The sequence below is a fragment of the Thermobia domestica genome, chromosome 5, assembly GCF_964235325.1.
Source record: "Thermobia domestica chromosome 5, izTheDome1.hap1.1, whole genome shotgun sequence".
Taxonomy (NCBI): Eukaryota; Metazoa; Arthropoda; class Insecta; order Zygentoma; family Lepismatidae; genus Thermobia; species Thermobia domestica.
The window spans coordinates 224,453,569-224,472,720 of NC_137458.1; the positions used below are offsets into that span (position 1 = coordinate 224,453,569).

At 34.1% G+C, this 19,152-nt stretch overlaps 1 protein-coding gene across 1 annotated transcript in view; it reads right to left on the bottom strand.

Moving 5' to 3' along the window:
• Positions 1-1,596: 1,596 nt before the first annotated feature.
• LOC145686418 (trypsin-1) overlaps positions 1,597-19,152 on the bottom strand; it is an 81,921-nt gene continuing 64,365 nt past the window's right edge. Inside the window, exons 5-7 of the mRNA XM_081759711.1 lie at positions 17,386-17,582; positions 6,945-6,999; positions 1,597-2,369 (exon numbers count right to left, since the gene is read on the bottom strand). Coding sequence (XP_081615837.1) covers positions 2,248-2,369; positions 6,945-6,999; positions 17,386-17,582 — 374 coding nt within the window. The 3' untranslated portion in view covers positions 1,597-2,247. The remainder of the gene's footprint in view (positions 2,370-6,944; positions 7,000-17,385; positions 17,583-19,152) is intronic.

Genomic DNA, 19,152 nt, shown 5'->3' on the forward strand with positions numbered 1-19,152 from the left:
TTATTTGTTAGAAATCTATGAGTACAACTTATTAATATGATTATCATGTATCTCGAATTTCTCCTCTAAAGAAAGGTATTGGAAATGGTTATTTATTCATTTAATAATATTTAGTATTATTAATTTGCTTATTTCTCAATTTTTTCTTATTGATTTATATACAAAAATTAGAAAGGTAGTATTGCATAGTGAAGACCCTTAGACGAACCAAATTCTCCTAAGGAAAGAAGTATCTTAACTTACCTGCTTCATAATGTTCACCAATCTTTAAAGGACTAAAAATATACAGTGTTTGATAAAATTTTGAATTTCCTGCAGCATGACACATGATGGCGGCTACAAAATCTCGAATACGTGTGAGAAGTGGTACACGTCACTTCGAACTAACGCAAAACGTTTACCTACACATTCAACCCAATTTCTCGAATGGTTCAACATGTTTCTTTAAATTTTATTTATAATATTAAGACAACTCAGATCAATCGTTATACCTTTCCCTTATGTAACTGAGATGCCGTGTGCTCAAAGCATGAACTTCATTTACCTCATTTCTCTCCCGGTAGACTATTTATTATGAAGGATCCTTGTACATGAGTTCTAATTTGAAATCGAAATTGTTTCACACTACAGGAAAATGAATTTGGATGCATGTTTCCTGCATTAGTAATTTATACAACTTAGCACGAAAAATACGGATTTAATTACAAGTAGTGTTTAACTGTTAGGAGTATTGAGTAACCATATGGAGTAAAGAATGTGAGTAACCGTTAGGAGTAAAGAATGTATAAGTAACCGTTAGGGGTAAAGATATGTGAACAATCGTTAGGAGTTAAGAGTATGCGAGTAACCATTAGGAGTAAAGACTATATAAGTAACTGGTAGGAGTAAACGTATGTAAGTAACCGTTAGGAATAAAGAGTATATGAGTAATCATTAGGAATAAAGAGTATGAGTAACCGTTAGGAGTAAAAAGTATGAGTAACCATTAGAAGTAAACTGTATGTGAGTAACGGTTAGGAGTAAAGAGTATGTAAGTAACCGTTAGGAGTAATAACCGTTAGGAGTAAAGAGTATGTGAGTAACCGTTAGGAGTAATGAGTATGTGAGTAACAGTTAGGAGTAAAGATTATGTAAGTAACTGTTAGAAGACAAAGAACTAAATGTAATCTGCTAATTAACAGTGTATTTAGCTACATATAATTTACATTACATAAATAAGCAGCAATTTCTTTCAGCATACTAAACATTATCAATTATTGTTCACAACGAACATCTATTAACGGCACAAAAGTTAGTGTTTTAATTTTCTCAAAAAAAAAAAGAAAAGAAAAAGAAAAAGAAAAGAAAAATAAGTGAAATTTTCCTTCATGCATGTTATTTTATTTAGCTTGGTGTTATCTATCCACTGATATATGTCTTATGTTTTGGCAATATTTTACTTAAATACAAATTCAAATTTAAGAGTTAATGTTAATTTTGGTCTATGTCATGAACCACACCATTTACTATCATCTTCCTGGTGTCACATTGAAGAGTTTAATAAGAATACATTTCAGTATTAGATTTTAGGTTTATAAAATAATTATCTCTTTCTCAATTTTCTTACAATCTAACTATGCTAAGCTTTTACACCCACATATATCATTTCCTGCAGCTGAAAAAGGACTATCGATTAGTACCGGTATATGACTGATCTTTGAACATTCTTTGCTCCATAAATATTGTAGAACTTTCCTGTTAGATTATTACGGAAAAAGTTGCAATATTTAAACTCAACTTGGTTTAGGCTCCTTTCTCCGAATCCAATATCTGAAAAGCATGTCATCAAATCAGTTCAAACGATTTATAGATAATTAAAGTTACGCCAGTATTTTTATATTTCATAACTGCCTCCCATATCCTTTACGTTCAATTAATTTGGCCAATGACTTAGTAATGACTACACAGAATTATGCAACTTACCTTCTCTGTAAATTTAATTATATATATATATATATATATATATATATATATATATATATATATATATATATATAATGTTATTGAGTTTCTGTGGAAAAAGGTTTATAAAATTTTGTACACGACCCCCATTAAATAAATGATAATTAACGTGAGATTGACATGGTCTTTTTTGTAAGGATGACGCTATAAGATTAATTATATTTATTGCATAAAGTTCATTTTTAATATATTTACTCTTCTTTTTAAAAAGGATTTTCTTATCACAATAGGAATCTATCAACAGCTTCACTCCACACATAGACAAGTTTCACGCATATTTCTTTTTATCCATTCTATGTAACGACTAACACGTGTGTATACGCCCGGGTATCCTGGACGACCGCAACCAACACCCCATGATACAATTCCTAAAGAAAGAAAAAAAGCATAAAAGACTTAGAAATTTTCATAAAAATCACAGAATATATTTTGGATCAATTTGATAAACTTTAAAAAAGTAACGTAAATTTCTAGTAAATTGATCACTAAGCAATCCTAACAAAGGAAAGTTGACATAGACTTTAGTACTGAGTTACTTTAGTGCTCAACGGGAACAGGTGACAATAATCTACTGAAACATGAAATAAAATGTTACAAAGTAGATATTTGCAGACATTTAAAATTGCGAAACTCCTTTAACATAAATTTCAATTATAGTACCGTTGTATGAATTATTTTTAGAAACTTTCTCTTTCTATACTAGTACTAGACAGTCAAAAGTTTATACTAAAATTGAAAACATAACTGAAATCTACTTAACTATTCTTACCCAGATATAATGAATAATAATAATTTTTGGAAGATCTAATAAGAGCTTTCATCGGTTAATACATAACGTATGAACAATTGACAAATTTAAAATATTTGTCAATTCTCTTCTCCGAGAGAAAAGCAAAAATATGATTAACAAAACATATATACAACACTCTATGTCATGTTGTTTGTATACTAGTATGTATTCTCTCTTCGCAGAACTTTATATAGAAGTTACCTATTTTTCTTACTTAGTACCACATATAAGTTTAAAATTCTTTTATTTTGTAATTGTATTATTCTTCTGTGTTTAATGTATTTTAAAAACAGCACAAACTCATATATGTGCGAGGTTAAGTGCATGGAGAAGGCTGCAGAGCTTCAACTTCAATCGTAAAATAAGTAATTAAAAATAATTAATAAACTTACACTACTTGAAAGAAATTTTACTTCGCGTATACAAGCAATATTTTCATTTTTTTAAAGAAAAGTATTCAATGCTGGATTAGCAGAAACAAAGAATTGTAGATTTGCAGAATTCATTGGAGTACTTCATGAAACATATTTTTAGTAATACTATTATGGAGAAAGATAAACTTATTTCAAATCACTAAAGGCGTTCAAATTTAATCTAAATTTAGTTTGTAGTAATTTTGATTTTAACTAAATCTCCGTTTTTACCGCATATAATACCTCATATCAATGAAATGGATAACACAAATCCTGCAACTGACAAGACTGTCTGTCCTTCTTGAATATTTTGCAACACTCAAATATTCATAAACAAGAGAAAAAACGTACACCGAACTACTTTAAATCTACGGAAATTATATTTCCACTCAAACTTTGTTTGCAAAGAAGTTTGATAACTATTCTTTGTAGCATGGGAACCCATGCATTTGCAATTATCATTTTGCAAATACAAGTTGTGTTACAGCATCAAAAACAAATGAAAATCTCAATATTCTGGTGTTGGTTATAATAATGGATAAGTCTTTCGGAACAAAGTTAGTAGAGATAAAAGAATGTCAAATACGAATATACCTCGAGTATTAGAAGTAGAAATTTACGATATGATATTGTCAGACATTTATGCTAAATATTTCTAACAAGAAATACGAAAATTCCTTTTTAAAAATAAATATAGAAATATAACGGTTTCTTCCTCATTTATCTCTATCCTGCTATGATGAATCTTTGAACAAAGCAACATAAGATTGCTTGTTAATTTCTAATTAATTAAAATTATTTAACTGGAATTCTATTTATAGATAAAGCCTTGGTAAGTGAATGAACAATATACGTTTCGTACCGGTTTATTCACTATCAATTAGATTTTCCTTCACAAATATTTATATTATCGTTTTTTTTTATCTACTGAATATGAATTCTTTGTAAATAATTTTCATTTGTAAAGCTTTAAATCTTTTCCAAACTAACTGAAATCGCTCAAATTGGTATTAAATTAAAATAGAATGTACAGGTTATGTATAATAAAAGTTTGATGTGGGAGAATTTAATAAGAGTAACTGTTTCTTATACTTTACTTTTGTATGTTGATAGAAAAGGCATGTATTATTAAAGTTTACACTGCTTATCAATTTTAGTAATTAATAATAAACTTTTGAAACTTGGAAGTATGCAATTTTCAATAAAATGTTTACATGAAAGTTCCTTTTCTTACACAGCTTTGTAGACGAACAAATTTCAAACTCAGAATAAAACTGTTGTAATTATAAAATGTCAATTTTATAAGAAAGGCAAAATATATAAATAAATAAATAAAATTTAGAAAAAATAAAAATCGGCGAGTTTTCGGATATTATGAATGTGACCGGGAATGATAGTGCCGCGTGAATAAAGTTTGATTATTTTACTTAATTTTTGAGGTTCTTTTAATATTTCATATAATAAAAGTAGCAATATTATAATCATTGTAGAACAGCAATTAATTATAACCAACGAATCAATTATTCATCAGAAAACACGAATGTTCTTTATTCTTAAAAACAATTGAAGGCCAATGATATTATACTACTTATCAATTTCATTCTAACATTAAATGTTTAATTCACGTCACTTATTAATCCACGACGATGTAATCTTCGAGTTCGTGCCATTATTACATAAAACAAGATTAAATATTTCATTATTACCTAAATAAGCATAGCACTTGTAATTCAAAATATGATTTAAATTAATATCAATTTGTAGTGTCAAATAATTATAATTTGTGTGTATTTCAAAAATGCTTCCTCTACATTAAATAATACTATACATATTGATATAAAGTTACAATTTCCACAAACGGAAAAAGTAATAAAGTTTCTTTAGATACTACGACAGGAAATGAAAATTCCAGGAAGATACGAGTTTAAAATGCTATCTAGTTACGTCAGAAGTTTAAGAACCCATCATTAATTCAATTTTCTCTAGTTACCTTTTGCAATTAAGACAATTTTAATATTAAGTAACTTTTCATAATGTACAGGGATAAAAGTGAGGGGGAACGCAGGAGGACGTTGTCCCCCGTTTCCAGAAAATATCCATGGCGTCCCTCCACTTTCTAAAAATTACAATAGGCAAAGATAGGCACGGGGGACGGCGTGGCACCATGCGTCCCCCTACCTTTCCAGATCCACTTTTACCCCTGATAATGTATAAATCAGTCATAACCAATGCTGTATTACTTATATTTACTATGTGATGTAGAGGAGTTGGATGTAGTTGCTGCCTCAATATAGTTATAACCTACAATGTTTGATGGAAGAAAGGAAAAAATCGCAGTATCTAATGAAACTTATTTTGTCCTGTTTTTGGAATTATATCGTTATTTTATATAGTATTAATTATTATTATTATTATTATAGAGGAAACTTTTTTTTTAATACACACAAATTACAACTATTAGACGTTACCTGAGTAAAACATTCTATATCCTTCGCTGCTTAATACACCATTATCTTCCCATCTAACTTCACTAATCCTGCCAAATCTAGATTACTTTGATTCATTGCTTCTTTAAGATTTTCTAACTTCCTCCTTGTAACACGGTGCGTACTTCCATGTCCCTATACTTAACCTTTTCCTTATCTTTCTTTATCTATCTATCTTACCCGAGATTGTTACTTTCACATCCAATAGTCCTTCCCAAGATATTCCCTTCCCGGAGATCCGAATGAGATATATTTTACCGCTGAAACTATATTTTGGGCTGCGAAAGACCATATGATCTCTTCCTGCTGTCAGCATACTAGGGAAAAATAGAGTTGTGGTTTCCCGTTGTCTTCCACCGGCAGTATCCCATCCATTAAAGTCATTGTGACCACACATGGGACTGATGACTAAGTTGCCGCACCAATCACTATGATTTCCGCCAACTTGGCTACTGGAGAACTGCTGCTTTCTTCTAGGACACTCTTTGTCTGGCTACTCCATGAAGACTAATTCGATAGGGATCGTCCTTCTGGTAGTGAACTACTGCCGACATAGCACTAAATTTCACTGTAGCACGCAATCCTTTCAACCCGACACGTAAGTGTCTTCGTAAAGGTAGTTTTTATCGGGAAGTCCTTAAATATGATACAAATTCACGCACTCCCACTGATGTAAGAATGAATTGGAATAGCTTTCATTCTCATTATTATAGCTAATTTCGATCACCTCTTGAAAAAATAAAAGATGAGAATGTAAATCCTGGTTCTAAATTCTAATTTCGTTAGTCTTCAAAGTTTTAAGTCTTGAGATGTTATTAAGGAGAACAATATGATGAAGGCGACTAAAATGGCTACATTTTATTCTTGATAATTCACTGTATTATTTAATTTTGCTCGTTTTGTTCTTTGGATCTCCTCTATTAATTAACGCCTTAAAACCTAATTGAAGAGTTTACTGTCTCCGAAGACTATTACTACAGATGAATCGAGTGAAAAGGATTTAATAGAAATACGAGAACTTCCGTATCTATATGAAGGACGGCAGTATTGCGAAAGTTAATATTTAATGCAACTATACTTCATACTACGAAATTATTGATTTACATTTTTCTTTCAGTATACCTAATTATGTTAACATACTATTGCAAGATATAACTTTGAATTATTTGATTATTTCCACTGTCAAAATCTTACAATTAAAAATTCAGCAACGTCCTTAAATTTTAAAGTAAAGATTTCTGTAATTAAACGTACCTACAATTTCATGCTTCCCTTTTTCCGCTACTTGCAGAGGCCCTCCACTGTCACCCTGGAAACAAAATATTTTGGAAATAAATATCAATTATCACAAGATAGTTTGATAACAATAGGGAAAATTTTTAATTATTACTAAGAATAAGAATGCTTCATGGTAGGGAAATGAGAAAGAAGGTACGTAAGTTCATTAATCCAGTATTTTTTTTTTTCGGAGCAAATGCAGTAAAGTTACATAGGTAAATTGACCCATCTACTCTAATTACCATGAATGCTTGAATCCAATTACTGACATTTTCTGCACTATTCGTGCATATTTTTATGCGTTATTTTTCAAGGAGTTCAGTTTATCAAGCTCCTTAATTTCCACATACATGGAGAGGGTGAAAAAGAAGTAGAGCGTTTAAAGAAGGTGTTGTATGTTTCCACTAAAGAAATATACAATCGTCATGTAGAGAGGTGATGTGAGGTGATTTTGAGTTTAACGTCCCGTTCAGCAGCGAGGCTATATGAGACGTGGACCTACTGACTAACGTGGATTCCAAACCACTTGAGCTCCGCCGGGAATCGTCATGTAGAGAACAGTCATTAGATATGGCAAAACATGCGGAAAGTCCCAAAATCGAAGAAATTAATTGTATATTGAATTGTCAGTGGCGTATTTAGGGGCGTGACTATCGGGCTCAAGGCCCCCGAAATAAGTTTGTTATGTGCAAAACTTCATCGAAAGTTGTCGGCACCTAAAAGGAAAAATATAAGTTAGCAACAATGAAAAGTACCCGAAATTCCAATGTATTATATCCAAACAATAATAGGAGAATTTGCATTTTTAACAGCTAATCAGCGATGTGCCTACAACATACCACAGAATCGTTAATAACTTATCAACTCTAGTTGCCATGGGGACGATACCAATAAAAAGATTTAAAGGTCGTAACGAGATCAAAGTTAGAAAGAATGGAAATTTCCATTAATTCCTATGTATAATAATGTACGTACCCTAGTAGCAAAATCGGTTGGCCCAACGTTGGGAAAATGGTGGCCTTGCGACATACCAATGGGGATCCAACGTCAGGTTTGACCACATTGGCAACCATTTCCCACCCATTTTCTAACCAAACGAAGGTTGGGCCTTCATTTATCCAACCAATTTCGGACCATCTGCCAACGTTGGGCCAACCAAACCCCAACGACACTGAGAATGTTGGGCCTTCGTTCACCCAACCAAATCCCACCAGTCTCCCTACGTTAGCCCAGCCAAGCTTCGACGTTGAATGATGGTTCACCATTCACTCGCTGCGGGTGGGATTGGGTGGTGATGCACTCGGTTTGGCATGTTTGACCATTTAGGCCTATATGGCATTCCTGAGATTCTGATTATTTCAGAGTTAGAATCTTTAAATATTTGATTAATTTTTAGTTATACTTCGACCATGCAGGAAAAAAAAAAAAAAAAAAGTGGAAACAGCAGTGTACGGGATGCGATACCCAGTTGCTGGGTTGGCGAGCAGGCATGCTTCCAACTTCTTTAAAACTACTTATTACTAAGTGGTTTACTTAATTTAACTTGTTTTACTCGTTTTTCTAGTAACCTAGAACGACAAGGACACGAACATAGAAATATCGAGGACAGTTAAAATTCCAAAGGGTCTCCCACCGGGAATCGAACCGGGGACCCCTTACACCAAAGGTGTACGTGCTAGCCACTAGACCAGCAGGGAGGGCAAGTCGGTCACAATCACATACTACTCAACACATACAACACGAGCTTCTCTTTTGTTTTCGTAATTGGAACGCAAAAAGACGGTTGTGAAGAAGTACGCATGAGCAGTGACGCACTCTACCAGCATCAAGTATGATGGAATTAGCGACCATTAACCAACGATAGAAATGGCCGAGTGGTGGGAAAAGTGCTTTTTGTAGAGTGATCCACAACATTTAACCAACCCTAAAGTAACGTATTTCTTGGTTGCGAAAACAGTCAATTCTAGTATTGTTGCGTGAAGGTTGGGAGAATAGTTGGTTTGCCAATCATACATGCAACCAAGATTGGGCCAAAATAAGTTTTTCCGCTATAGGCTTGCACCGACCATCATCCACCGTTTTGATCAAATCCCATTCAATTCCCAATGGTGCGCCAACCAATCTTGCTACTAGGGTAATCATAGGATAATAATCACATATTGGAATTTGCTTAAGTTGGGAGTGTGCTCTTCGGTACGTTCATTAAAATATGTATTTCAACATTTTCGAAAATCCCGAATCTTTACGAAAAAGGAGAAAAATTCTACAATATATAGATTTCTGGTGTTATATTTATTACACTTTAGTCTTCCCGTACGCAGAACGAATAGGGTTCAATACTTATAAGGTTCCTTGCTAACACGTACAATTTAATGGATAAATTGCCACTAATTGCCATATGTCCTAACTTCCTGTCATTCAGTTGGAAAGTTTGAGAAAAAGGTAACGATTTCATGCTTTAAAAATATGGTAGCCTTAGGAAGGGAAGGAGAGGCAATTGCCTCTCCTGAGTTTCAGAAATATATGTTTTAATCAATTACGTAATAATATACCAATAAAATATCATGGAATTGTTACGAGTTGATAACCATGCTCTTTCCGTGCAAAGTTTCAAATGACTCTGTTGTATTAGCCTCCTTCTTTTGTTTCGGTTACTATTCTGTTGACGATGTATTTTCTACAGGCTTGAATCTGTATCATGTAGTATGTCAGTTTTCTACTTTTATTTTTATTTACTGTCAGATTTTATGATAGGTTTTCACATACCCTTCTATATCTACTTGAAGGTAATCTCTAGACGGTCTATTTCTATTACAGGACACGCATGTTTCTCTGGAACAGAATTGAGGGAAATTAGATTTCCCTTGCAAGCAGGCAAGGGATATAAGCATCTAGGTTCAGCCTTTTGGACTTAGACTATGGAAAGCAGTCTAGATTTTTTAGTGTCCAGAAATGTACACACAAATAGATCTTCACTAGATGTAACCGAGAACAAAGTCGGCGCTTCTTTTTTCTCGATTTTCGGGTTGTAGAAAATTTATGTTGAGTCAAAGTATATGCAAAAATGTATGAACGTTTCTGGCAGTTTCAAAGAATTCCTTGCATGTATGCAACCCGCATTACTTTCTTGTTATGCGAGCTCATTTATAGAAATGATATGATCGATGTTAACTATTAGCGCAAGTGTAGTAGAATAGAACGAATCGCTAAACTGATTGATAACAGTCCCAATAATATTTAAACATAAGTTTACGCAAAAGACCCCTACCATCTCTAAGGAGAGAGGGACCTGTAAAAATAATCCAACCTGATCGACACTAGTGTCAAATCCATAGATTTGTGGACGCTGAGATGATTGGTGACACATCTCGATGACATTTAGGTACAAGTTTAGGCAATAAAAGTCGCATGACAGGTGGCCTGGGAATTGACAGAGGCAACGCCTGATTTTCTCGGCATTGTTCTTTGTTGTTTATTTCACTTATTTGTTAACTTTCAGATATTTTAACAAACCTTTCCAGTTCCTATGCCAAGAACAGGCGTATCAGCTAGTTTACTAGTAAAAATTAATACCATACTTCGTTCTGAATAGGTGTTTTTGTTTACTTCTGTTTGAAGAAGTATTTGACGAATTTGAAATATCTTCAGGCAGCATTAGATGTTTACTGTCCGTCCATATGTTCAGTACATAGCCATAGATATTTGTGGAATGTATGCAAGTATGGACATCTGATGAATGTTCACTAATATTAAGCGGTCAAGATGTCCAGTAGCCTATATGTTGAACATCATGATAGATTTTTAATAGATATTATAGTATTATACGAGTCTGCTGCTAAAATAGTGAAATTCGCTCTATTTTAAATTGGAGGTTATACCTTTATTTTCTTTGTGGAGAATCTTGTAGAGCTGAATTGCCCAACGCGACCACCGCGGACTACTAGTCGACTGGAAAGTCGTGAGAGGTAGTTCGTGGTGGTCTGAGACATACTATCTGCAGCGACCACTGTTATTGTTTTATGGTTCCCTCTAGCGGGCTATGAATACATAAGTAGACCATTAGTGATTTCTGAAATGAAAATTAGCCCTCAATCCTATAAACGTTGCCCACCCCTGTCGTAGAGTAATGTACATACGCTAATATTTACACATTTTCAACATGCCTTCGGTGAAGCAGAGCAAGGTTCGATTCTTGATGAGAATTGATGTATTTCGTATCGCACGTTACAGGAAAGTCCACGTCTCATAAATCCTGAGTATTGAAAAGGAATTCAATAAGAATTAAGAAAAAAAATGTTTCAAGTGTTGATTTTTGAATTTTGCGGCCCTAGTCAGCTTGCCTTGGTTGGCGAGTTAAAAATTCGACGAATTATTTCTCCATACAGTTCACTTTTTCATTGAAAGATATATTTAAAAATTTCATGTTTTTTTTTCTTTTTTTTTCACTGCAACCGTTCGTATAAGAAAAGGCACCGACCTTGATTTGAAACTGGGGTAGAACTTTCAAATTGAAATACATAGAAGCAGGAATTCCGAAATAAGACCAGCTAAGATCATGGAAACAGGAAGAACATCAGATTAAACCAGAGAATTAGAACTGTCAAGACGCCATTCCTAAACATACAATGCAGTATACACAATATTAACATTTCTGAACAAGTGAGTTTCGCTTCATAGACTAAAATTACGGCAGACTTGCAAACGATACAAATTCAATACTCACTTGTAGTTCATCCATAACTACTGGTTACAATAGAAGAACAAGATCAAAGATAGAAGCTGTTCTTTGGACGCTGAATCCGAGATCAAGACAAGTATTTGTTAATCAAGACAAGACCGAAACCGAAATCACGATTTTCTAGCTAGGGATGACCTTTTTCGAAAAATCTGTTTTTCGATTTTCGGAAATTTCATTTTTTCGTTGGGGCCGCGGGGGCTCAGTGGTAGAGCGTTCACCTCTAGTGCTAGGGGTCTCGGGTTCAAACCCTGCTCCCGCCAAGTAAACTTTGTGGTGGACAAACACCGTGTGCGTGGGTTTTCTCGGGGTTCTCCCGTTTCCTCCCACTTTCTTCATTCCACCATTTCATTCATTACTCATTATCACCGTCTCCTTTAGCCTAACCGGCATAACCGTGGGACGTAAAACTCAAAATTTCATTTCATTTCATTTTTCATTTTTTCGTTTTTTCGTTTTTCGTTTTTTCGAAAAATCCATTTTTCGAAAAAAAATGTGGCCATCCCTATTTTCTACTCGAGACGAAACCGAGACTGAGACTGCTATATACAATCTCGTCTCGTCTAGTCTTGATAACATCCCTAACTATACTGAAGAGCATTTGCAATGAAAATTAATCACAACACAGTGCGAGTCCAGTTAGAAGTAGATATAACTCTATAATAGTATCATGTTTTCATGCGAAAAAATCCTCATATCTTCAATAGTACTAGTATCTTAGTACCAGTAGTTCTACATTTACTTCCTGTTGTAGACAAGACAATCGACACAAAAGCATAAAGAACTCTTGGCCTTTATAAGTAAACTGAAGTATAGAGTATCATTTACATACGAGTAAGTGCTACTATTCCTTCTAGCGGATGTTCTTCTACATCTTGAAGGACAGGTTTATAGAGGCACAATGCATACGAATTACAATATCTGACACAGAAACTTTTCATGCACTTCACAGTAGCAATATTGTTTTATACTCAAAACAGCATTACAACTATATTCGTATGCTTTATAGTTCGCCAAGATGAAAGAAAGCTTTGAATGGTACTCGTAGGAATGAAACACAAGTAATCCTCAATTTTTCAATGGTTTCTTAAGAAGTGCGAAAATTCACACATTGTTGAAGTAGGTCTTCAATTGTTTCTTACGAATTCTTAGTTGTTAAGAATGTCGTTGACAATATCAAGAACTTTCTAGTGACAACAGAAGAACTTACGTTTAAGTATCAGAGTGTGATTCAGCTTTTCTGAAAGTTTCCAAATAGGTTTAGCGAACAACTTTTGTCTGATTGCAATTTATGTGTTACACGTAAGAAGAAATGCCTATGTATTACTTGTATAAGTTTATCTACATCACGGATGGTCAACCTAGCAACACGTATGCCATTACCAATACTAACACAGTGTTTGTAGGTTTCCTTCAGAAAATTTCCCTCGACTGAAACAACATTTTCCCATTTGTTATCAAATTTTCCTTAGTTTGTTGAGAATCCAATTCCTATAAGAGAAATTATGTGATACCATTAATTTAGCCATATCAAAGGAAGTACCAAAACCACATTTTCTTTTTGCTCCCATTTTTAAAAAAATTTCATTAATTTCTTTTTACCATATATATATATATATATATATATATATATATATATATATATATATATATATATATATATATATATATATATATATATATACACCGAACAATGGATGCAAATTATGCTACTTTGAACAGACACGCACACACACATTATTGCTATTTTAATGGTTTATTTCTGAACATGGAAAATAAATTCTACCATTTATGTTGGTCAATCAGTCAGCGTGAGAATTTACTTGGATTTTCACGTTTAATCGAAAAAAAACAAACCCTTTTTGCTAAATTTATCTATCAAATTTCCCTATATTAGGGAAATTTTCTTCAAACTACGAGCACTGTACTAACGTTGTTTGAGAGGGTTCCCATATTTTCAGTCTAAAGAACTCAGACATTTTATGAAAATTTACAATAAAAACCTGGACACCTACAAAAATGTAAAATAGAAGTCATAGTTATGTACTTTGTAAACTATCAGAACTAATTAAGTAATAAGTCAACACTAAGTGACACTAGATCATTCCTATAAATTGAGTATCGATGAATAATAAAATCAATATTTTTTCAAAGATCGCAAGAAGGATATCAACTTATAATTTAGAGAAAACATGGGCATTTATAGTTTTCAACAATTTTAGGGGGACTGATTAAGTAAAATCCAGGACTGTGCCGATTAAAGCAGCACGTGTGCAGAAATCACGTATGTTTGGAAAATTTCTAACTTATTGTTAAAGAAAATTAGCCAGTATGGACTGGCAGAATTAATAAGAAGTTTATAGCATTTATTAGATATATTTTTAGCAGGGGTAGTTACTTAATTTGAAACAGCTCATTCAAGTTTGTGCATAAAAATTTTTCGTCTTAGTCGATTAATCTTTAGGCATAATAGCTTGTAGAGGTTCTCCTTCCGTGTTCTGTGTGGCAGCAATCTGGTTTAACAGGGATGTAATGAGATGTTAATAATCATCTGTTGGTATTCTCAACTAAGTTATGCGTATTGCGGCCTTCAATATGATGAGTCTTGAGAAACTAGATGTACTGTCCCATGGCGTTCAGCAGTTGCTGAATCTGGTTGAAATGCGGGAACTTTGGGCACAATGGGTTGTGTTGCAAATAAGCATTATGTTTCTCAAACCATTATCATTCCTTCACACAACATGCGCGGTAGTTAAGTGCCACATACGCTACCAAAGGGCAATGTAACATAGTGAGATGTACCTAGTCTGCCAGATATCGTGATATCGGACCCATTTATGGTTTGTTTACAACACCAGGGGATCTAACTCTCATACCATACATCCACTTTCTCTGTCCTGCACTGTTAACACCATGCACGAAGGATCCAGCTCATCACGGAGTTTCAGCCAAACACGCTCACGCTCATTCACGGAGTGGAGTAAAAACCATGAGTCATCAGACCTGTTTTCTATCGTCCAATTAACTTGTTCACTTCACCAGGCAAGCTATTGGAATTGTTTTACAATTGCAGTGAGTAGGAGGTGCTCCATTACTGTGCTGAGTTTGTGAGCCCGGACGCTTACGGTGACAATCAATCTTGAGCTTTCCTCTTCAGTTTTTCCGACAGCTCGTCGTTTGTCCCTAAAGACACCACTCTTCCACTCTTTATATAGTTCCACTACGGTTGCTCTCGAGCTAGTACAACAATTTGAATCTAAGCACTAGATCTTCGCGACCCTAAGATGTCACATTTGTCAGTGATAGACCTAAACCTTGGCGTCTATCAATCACATGCAAACTCTTACTACCGACTGTCTATCTAAGCCCATAGATACGTACTACCGGGATGCATGGTATATTACCAATAAATTCATGTGACAACATGATCGAATCCAATATTCGAAACGGTGGTCATAATTGCGGACACAGAATATCGGACCATTTGTGATGCTAAGTCTGCTTTTTTACTCCAGGCCAGTGTTCGTAGGTTTGCTTAAGAAAATTTTCTTCGACTGACACAAAATTTTCCCTTTTCTTATCAAATTTTCCCTAGTTTGTTGAATGTCCAATTCCTATGACAGAAGTTATAAGATTAATTAGTTATACTAAAGGAAGTGAAACCCCATTTGCTTTGTTCATTCGCTTTTCTATTCTTTTTTTTTATTTTTCCTTAATTTTTTTACCAAAAAAAAAAAATACACACAAATACACCCAGCCAATAATGGATGCAAATTATGGTAGTTTGAAGACACACACACTATTGCTAGTGTATTGGTTTACTCCTGAAGAACAAAGCAAAAATTAAGCATTTATGTTGGTCAATCAGTCAGTGCGAGAATTTCCCTGACTTTTACGTTTCATCGGAAAAAATCCCTTTATCCTATTTTGCTAAATTTACCTACGAAATTTCTCTCAACTACGAACACTGCTCCAGGCTGTGTGAACTTGTATTGTTAAGCATCTAGTAACTGTAAGTTTACTCCGAATTCTCACGTTTCTTATTGCATTTTCAATCCAATATTCTCTTGACGTTATTCTTTGCCTCTTGGTTTAAAGGACGTAAACAGATAATTCACTTTAGCTAATAATTAAATTACCTTCTTTACAAAATTTTAGCAGTAATCATCAAAATATTAAAGTAGATGAATTCGTTCCACAGAGTCAAATTGTAATGATTAAATCCTTAGATTTAGTATTCTTACCCTATGATGGAAGCTAGCTATCTATTTATATACTGTATATGAAAAATATCCAATCGTTGCTAAAATTGGCTAAAAAAAAATTTAAAAAAAACTATGAAGACTTCAATAGAATAATTGGATTTTCTTAAATCAAAGATACCACAAGTCCTATTTCTCCTTCATATTTGCTGTTATACAAGATTTTACACCACATCGGATCTACATATAACCTAATACTTTTCCCTCACTATGGATCATTGAAAGTTTATTTCAATTCTGGAGTGTTCAAAATTTATAAAATTAGAAATATTCTTGCAAGATTTCGAAACGAAATGAAATGAAATCTTGGAGTTGTATATCCCACGTTTATGCCGGGTTGGCTAAAGGAGACGCTGATAATGAGAAATGAATGAAATGGTGGAATGAAGAAAGTGAGACGAAATGGGAGAACCCCGTGGAAGACCAGGCACGCGGTATTTGTCCACCACAAACTTCACTTGGCGCGAGCTGGAATCGAACCAGGAACCCCACGCACCAGAGGTGAACGATCTACCACTGAGCCACCGCGGCCCTCTTTCAAGATTTCGAGAATCTGAATGTTGAAGTAACCGAATGAAAATGATTTCAGTAAGAAAATCGAGAATATTTTTATTATTATTAAGAGAGAAAAATGCTCAGAGAAAGCATTTTAGAGGAAATATAGAAGGGAAAATTGGAATTTATAAAATATTACAAAATTAAACAGTCCGCAAAATTAGGAATACTTTTCGATAATTTGTTTGCAAAAGAAATCTACAGGAAAATTCTTGAAAATAACACTTAATGGGGAAAATGAAATCTATGAGTTTAACGTTCCAGAATTATGCTCTTTCAGATTAACGGAGACAATGACTAAAGCAAGTGAATGATGATGGAAGAATTGGTGGAATGAGAATGTGGTAGGATTCCCCCCACCATAAACTTATTTGGCCGGAGATCGAACCTGGGACCCCACGCACAAGAGGCAAGCGCTCTATCGCTGAGCCACCGGACCTCCAACACTTAATATAATAAAGTTTCCTAATAATGCAATTCCAGTGTGTAAAGCTTGAAATTATACTTTCAATATTTCGAAGTTCTTAAAATTAGTAAGGAGCTCCCTCGTGGCTAAGCGGTTAGCGTACGCGCCTTTGGCATGGGAGACCCGGGTTCAATTCCCGGTGGGAGCTCATGTGGTTGGGATTCCACGTTAATCAGTAGGTCTACGTCTCATATAGCCTTGATACTGAAAGGGACGTTAAACTAAAAATCATCATCATCAAAATTAGTAACTGTTGTGCCGCTAGCAATCAAATTCACAAACCAAATATTTTATTTTTTAACAAATCTACTAAACATTTGTGCACGTTATTGTTTGTTTTCTAAGACACCAAACACACAAATATACAATAATAGTTCAATGCCTACTAAAGAAACATACCTGACAAGAATCTCTCTTTCCCTCTCCAGCACAAATCATGTTACTGGTTATCCTTGACGGACGATATTTGCTCTGTTTACATTGCTGTTGGCTAAGAATGGGAACTTGGACTTCTTGTACGATGGCAGGGAGTCCTCCTCCTTCTGATGTTCGACCCCAGCCTACCACAGTCCCTGTTTTACCAGCAAAGTCAGCTCCTGGAATATGAATGATAGTGACGTTAAGGAAAAGGAAATGCAAAAACTGATGCAAAGCTCTTGTAGAATAATATCTTGAGTACCTGTATCACAGATTTGTTCCTCCTAATGAAGCCATAATTGTTTGTATAGCTAATCATTTCTTACTTCCATTAGCCTAAACCAGGGTTTCTCAAACTGGGGGTCGCGCCCCTAGGGAGTCGCGAGAGGGTTTTATAGGAATCGCGAAGACAAGCGGAAGAGATTAATATAGTCAGAATCTAATACCGGAAAATATTTTTAAATGTTATTTTGAATTTTGTTCTTAAGGCATATTTTTATTTTTATACATACTGTTAAGAACAACAAAAAATAGATCTTCTAAACATTTTCAACAGATGCAGAGTTCTTTAAAAATCAATATAAATGAAAGAGGTACGATACGAAACTAATGAGAACTGCATATTGAAATACCATAAAAATACAAATGCAACAAAATCTGTATATTGAATGAGCATGGTGTGATTTCACTAGTGCGACAACGCCCGATTCCATCTACGTGACGCACATTATCAAGTCAATTAAAATACTCAATAACCTTTCAACAACTGTCCAAAGTGTTCAACTGTTCAACAACTGTTTAAACCAAAATTAGAAATCAATTTATTTTTTCATAGACCCACAATTACGGGAGTTATGAAGTTCTAGAATTTTCAGACGGCCTCCAGTTTGAAACAGTATGACGAATCGGATTCCATATTTGTAACTTGAATGAACTGGCAAAATTTCGGTTTTAACCCATTCGCTTTTAGAGAAGTTACTGTATCCACTATATACAAGAAATGGATTCTACTGTTATAGAAATAGATGGATATTGTGAGATTTCCGCAATAGGTGTATTAAAAATCGCACACAAGCTTATTACAAATCAAAATTATAAGGGATTCGCTGGCAAGAGGATGTGATAAAAAAAAAAGTGTCGTTATATGAATTAGGTTAATAACCACTGGTTAAGCTAACATTTTCAATAATAGCAACTTGTTTTTATAAACATTAAAAACAATTTAGACTATTTACAAATGGTCTTACTCGTTACTAAAAATATTAGTACAAGTGTTGCAAGATTTCTTTCATAATAAACAATTTGCATCAGTCCACATGTTTCACGTACGTAAAAGTGTTTTTCCTGACCTAAATATGCAGCACAAATAGTTATTAGTTTGTCAGAACAAACAGTATGTAGGCTTAGTTTGAACTGTGACGGAATGGAACTTGCATAGCCACTTTAGTTCGTCTTTCAAATTATGCTCTACGAAAGTACGGGAGATCTCATTGAACAAATAATTCGCATGTTTTTGTCTGTCTAAACATGTTAGACAAAACAAGAGGAGAAATAGTTACAAATGTGTTTCTGATATGAATTCAGCGTCCCAAGAATGTTTCCTCACTTATAATCCATCTTTGCCACTTCTGGTTTTAATTAGATCTCCATAATTTGGAAGTCCACTAATGAGTGAAAGATGACATATTTTCGCCAGTACTTCTGGTGTAATTATTTCTGGTGAGTTCCAAAGACATGTGCTACATATGG